The 5,397-nt window shown below is 44.1% G+C and overlaps 1 protein-coding gene across 1 annotated transcript; it reads right to left on the reverse strand.

Moving 5' to 3' along the window:
* Window positions 1-1,628: 1,628 nt before the first annotated feature.
* On the reverse strand, window positions 1,629-3,733 carry LOC105534405 (melanoma-associated antigen B5). The gene is made up of 2 exons (XM_011973121.1): window positions 3,710-3,733; window positions 1,629-2,818 (listed from the first exon to the last, which is right to left on the reverse strand). Exon 2 carries the CDS (start codon window positions 2,809-2,811, stop codon window positions 1,879-1,881), a length of 933 nt encoding a protein of 310 aa, XP_011828511.1. The 5' UTR covers window positions 2,812-2,818; window positions 3,710-3,733; the 3' UTR covers window positions 1,629-1,878.
* Between the last annotated feature and the right edge of the window lie 1,664 nt (window positions 3,734-5,397).

Below are 5,397 nucleotides of genomic sequence, written 5' to 3' on the forward strand. Positions count from 1 at the left end.
GGAAAGCCAGGGGTTTGCAAAGCTTTGAAAGAAAATTTGGCTGAAGGCAGCTGAGTTCTCTTAAGAGCTTAGGTTAGATAACAAGGGGATGAAAAGAAACTGATCTAGATAAGTTAGTTACTTAGGCCTCAGAACCTGGCCTTTAATCATCCATGCGCAGGACTGCTCTCTCCAGAGGGGCGACCATGTTAATTATCCACAAGTGTGTTGTCTCAAAACCTTTTCCATTAAATCTGTGCTGAATAAATGCCCGCAGCACCAGCTTATCAGGGCCTCAGCTGCTGACTCTTTACAGCACCCTCCTTGGGGTCTGTGCGTGGCCAGTCCCCTAGCCCACTCTTTCACCAGATATCTGTGTCTGAGTGCCTTCTTTCATCCGTCATTTGGCCAGGGTCTGCGGGTCAGACCCCAGCAGATGGTGCCCTGCGAGAGGAATGCTGCAACAAATCATGAAGGAACCCTCCAAAATGAAGGTAAGGAGACTGTGCAGTCAGTAAGTCAGTAAATCGATAAGTCATCGGTGCCTGCTCAGGGTTTCCAAGTTTGAGGGAATTGTTCAGGCTAGGGTTTCATCATGGGACAACAGTTATCAGCTCAACAGAAACAGTATATAAAAGTATTGAAACAGCTGCTTAAAGCTAGTGGAGCCTCGGTTTCACAGGCTCAATTAAGGGACCTAATGCAAACTGTTGTATCTCATAACCCATGGTTCCCAGAAGAAGGTATGCTAGACGTAGAGCTCTGGGAACAAGTGGGGAGAAATCTTAAACAACATCATGTGTAAGGGCAACGGGTCCCAGTAACATCTTTAACATTATGGGCTTTAGTTAGGGCGGCTTTGGTCCCGTTATACACAGAAGAGCCTAAAAAGGGGAGGGAAGAGGAACCGTCACCTACGTTACTGCCTCCTTATCCCTTACCCCCACTATCACCAGGCCAAAATAACAAAGAGGAAACAGAGGTTTTGCCTGAGCCCCACTTCCAATAGATAGGAAAAAAGACAAGGGATACACTACAGCTATGGGACTCTGTCTTAGGCAAGCGGCATTAGAAGGGGAGCTCTTAGCCTGCCTGGCAGTATATAGTATTAGGCCTTAATTTTGGAGTTTACACTACAGTTCAGTTTTCCATTAAAGGGTTTTCTCTCTCAACTTTGAGATGCATCATCTGAGGGTTCTCACCTCTGCTTACCAGTTTCATAGCCTCATCTAGCACCCCCATGCAGCTAATTTAAAAGTTACAACACATTGACTTTCAGTTTCCCAAAACTCAAACTGCCTTGCCTCATGAAATTTATGCTTTACTGCTCTCAACTGGAATGCCCCCTTCTCATCCATCCTTTCTGCTTTCCTATAAGTCACAGAGGGTGACTCAACATGTACTTTATATGACCGCAGCTTTTAACCTCAAAGATCCTATGGGCAGAAGCTGGGCCTTTATCTGAGCAGCTCCAAGTACTGTTACAGAGCCTTCCAAAAAGCAGATACTCAAATGATGTTTGGGGAATACAAGAGACAGTGAGCAAGAGATCTAACTTATTAAATTTAATTTGTCCTATATTGTTAATCTAAACATATCAAGGCATAAATCATTTAATTTTACAAAACAAAAGACAAAGAAATGAAGAAAACCAAGATCATGTTTTATTATTTTTTTCTATTTCACTATCTCAATTATTTTACTGGGGGTTCTTTGGTATTTCAAAAAAAAAATCCCTTTTGGTGATGTTATATTTGCTTGACTGGATGAAAAAAGCTTCAGACTTCAATAGGATTGAGAGAAGCTGCTGAACTTGGCCCTGAGAGAGTCTTGGCCACTGCAGTGATGCCAGTCTCGGCTGCATCTCTGGCTTGGGCTCTCTTCCTCATCTTACAAATCTTACAAAGTCTCTTCATATTGTGATGAGAAGGCACCTGGAGCAATATCATTGACCTTGGCCAAATATTCCAGGACTCTTATCTTGCTGGTTTTGGTGTAGGCTTTTGGATCACAAAGGAATTTATAGCGTGCAGGATAACTGCAGGGCACCCAGTGGTACTCCAGGTACTTTAGCCTCACGAAATCCTGAGTGATGAGCTTCCTGGGCTCTCCATAGATGTAGTGCTTCTTCCCATCATATATTTGCATCATATCCAGAAATTTCCAGATATCCTCCTCATTGGCACAGTTGTCTTTCAGGAAGATCACAACCAGGAGAGTCATGAGGAGACCAGTCTTGGGTAACCTTTTGCCAGCATGAATCCTCCCACTGTTGGGGAGTTTCAGCTTGCTGACAGGGTCATATAAGTAACAAGTTGGGTGGACTTCCTTCAAGTCAACTGCAAAGACAACCTCAATGTGCTCAGAAGCTCTTCTGAGAATCTCAGCAAACTGGTTTTGGTATCTTGGGTTGACAATCTTCAACATATCTTCCTTCAAAATACACTGTTTCATTTCGAACTTGTAGAGCAGGAACTGCTCCAACAAACTCACCTTTATATTTATGAAATTGCTGCATGAACTCTCAGTGAAGGGGGAGACCTCTAAGGAACATGGGTACTCCTCATCTCTACTGTTAGCCCCTTCGTCAGATCCTGTGTTAAAAACGCCTGCAGAAGTCATGGTACTGGATTTGCAAGGCTCCTGAGAAGTGCCACTTGACTCAGCAGCAGATGAGCTCTGGGGAATATCCCCAAGAACAGGAGAGGAAGTGGGGAGGGGCTCATCTTCCACTTCTTCACTGACCTGAGCTCCACTCTGAACCTGAGAGTCATCTTGGATCTGGTAGTGTTTCTCACAAATGTGGAGCTTACTGTTCTGATCCTGAGACATGTTGACTCTGATAAAGGATAGCAGGCAGGAGAATGAGTAGGAGAACAGGTCAAGAGAGTCCACTGGAGGAGGAAGATTGAGAGGGTCTGTGCACCTTCAAAGTGGAAATTCTACCGTAGTTATAATAAAAACAACATTTGCAGTTTTCCATGAAGGAACTGCTCTAGGAACACACTGAGATTCTGTTATCCTGATCAATGTGCCCCCCTTGGGAAACCTTTGGAGGAAGTTAGACTGAACCGTAGGCTTTAGCCTGGTAGCCCTGCCTCAGGCATACTAAGGTGACATAGTGGCTGCCAGTCTTCTAAGTTGAGGGGTCCTTTTACTTCACATTCAAGACAATCATGCCAACTGGTGGCAGGTCATGAGAACCATTTCCTCTGAAGTTATATCACAAACCTCTCTGGGACCCATAAGAAGGATGTGAAGGGGGTCCTCAGCTTATCACTGCTGTTTATATGCCCACAGTGCTGACTGTTGAGTAGGTAATTTTCCATCCTGGCCTTTCTGGGATCCTCAGTCCACCCTTGGGGGTCCTTACATTGGCATATAGGGCCTAGGAGCCCAACTTCCTTCATTTGAATGTTGATTACTGCACCTTCAGACTAAGGATGTCACCTTCCATAGACCTGACATAAAGAGATGGTTGAGAGCTTCAACTTCACAACCCTGCCCTGGCCCTTCAAGCACTGAAACCAGGGTAGGGCCAGATTCTTTTTTAACTCTTCTATTTAGTGGTAGATGGTTCCTTTAGCACTTGCTTTGACCCCTGGTATGGTCTGGAACTTCTCCTTCCCTTGTCCTAAGGCCTATCCCCTCATACTAAAGAGAAAACGACCCTGAAACATGCCCTATGGGGAATGTGAGGGTCTTCTCATATGTTCTCATTTGTTCTTACCTGTCCTCGTTGTCCCAAGGCTGAGAGTAACAGTTGAATTCTGTGGTGTTCCCACTCATAGTGTATGTGGTTCCCTCAGTTATTAGCATATTCACTGTGGCCTCTGGAGAAATCTGGAAATCCTCTAACTGCTGACCTTAATTCACAATCAGACCAACTTCCTTCCTTCCTTGTGACATCATATGAGGAAGTATGTCACATCATGTCAACAATGCCCATGTATTCCAGGGCTACCAGTAAGGGTGGGGCTCTATGTGGTTCTCTTAGTTCTGAGGGTAGAAGGTTTCCTAAGCCCTCACTAGGGGCCATCACCTTGATTCATGGCAGGGCCTCGGACTCTTTTTGTTGACTTGAGGACCCTACCCTCAGACTAAGCCCTCATATGTCTGAACTCTTTTTGCAGAAGTCAGCCTGACAGCCCTGCCCAAGGCCATCCAGGGTTGATGGCAGGCGGAGGTTCTGTGCCACCTCCCTATTATAGGGTCTGTGGTCCCCTCAGTCATCACTCATGATTTTGCATTTGATTCCTGGCAGGGCATGGAACATCTCCCTCTACTGTCTAAGTCTCAAAACCTTAGAACAAGGTTCCCACTCCTTGAGGTCCCAGAATGAAAACAGGAAATGCCACCTGTCTGTGCCCTCCCAGGGATGACATCAAGATTTAGGTTCCTTGGGGCTATCTCTGTGGAGGGTAGAGGTCTGCCCTCAGTCCTCACTCAGGGTCCTCACCTTGACTCTTTGCAGGCCTTGAGTTTCTTCTTTCAACTTTAAGTCACTCATGTAGACTAAGGATCTTATGTTCCTGAGAACACTGAACAGTAAGTGAGAAGTAGCCTAACAGCCCTGCTTCAGTCTTCCAGGTCTAAAAGTAGACACAGTCTGATCTCTGTTACTCCATTTACTATGGGGTGTTTGTTTCTTTAGTTGTCATTCATCAGTCTTCATCTTGGTTTCTAAACTTTCCATGAGAGGCTTCTGGAGAAATGCCATGTCATTCCAAACTCTTCATTAGTTTTCCCTCTGCAAATGTTGCAGAGAATAGGATGTGTCCTAAGGATGATGTGAGATGGGAAATCTGAAGCACAAAGCAGAAAGCCTTGGACAGGTGTGCTTTCAGAGAAAGAAAAAAAAAAAAAGAAAAGAAAACCATTGTTTATACATCCCTTCCTGTCACTAGGCAGCCTCAGCTTCTTATGTAACTTCTGTTCAAATATATCCACTTGCTACAGTGAAGAGGCTGAGCCAAATGATTTTGTGAGTCCCTAGTCTTTTGAGGTTTCTGACATTGACTTTGCAGATAATGATATTGTCAACAAATATCTCTTTCTTTATTCACAACTTGGATTTATTTTGGTATTTTTATTGCTTATTCCTTGGGCTGCGTATTCCAAAACAGTATTTGGGGTTTGAAGTCTTGCTTTGTATCACCTGAGATATATTTTGAAGTAGTGAGTAGAAAATAAGTAACACAAGGTCTGCTTCAGGCTGGAAGAAGTGGGGCAGTTGTGGACTCTAGAGAAATTCAGAGGCAGGGTCTAGTCTAGTTCTGTTGCTTGCCAGTCTTGTGAACTTGAGAAAATTGCAAGCTTTTAACCTGCAAAGTCAATTCGATAAACGCCATCTTATAGTATTTAGGTGTGTATATATATATATATATAGTGTGTGTGTGTATATATATATATAAATAT

The sequence above is a fragment of the Mandrillus leucophaeus genome, unplaced genomic scaffold (genome assembly GCF_000951045.1).
Source record: "Mandrillus leucophaeus isolate KB7577 unplaced genomic scaffold, Mleu.le_1.0 Scaffold1345, whole genome shotgun sequence".
Classification (NCBI taxonomy): Eukaryota; Metazoa; Chordata; class Mammalia; order Primates; family Cercopithecidae; genus Mandrillus; species Mandrillus leucophaeus.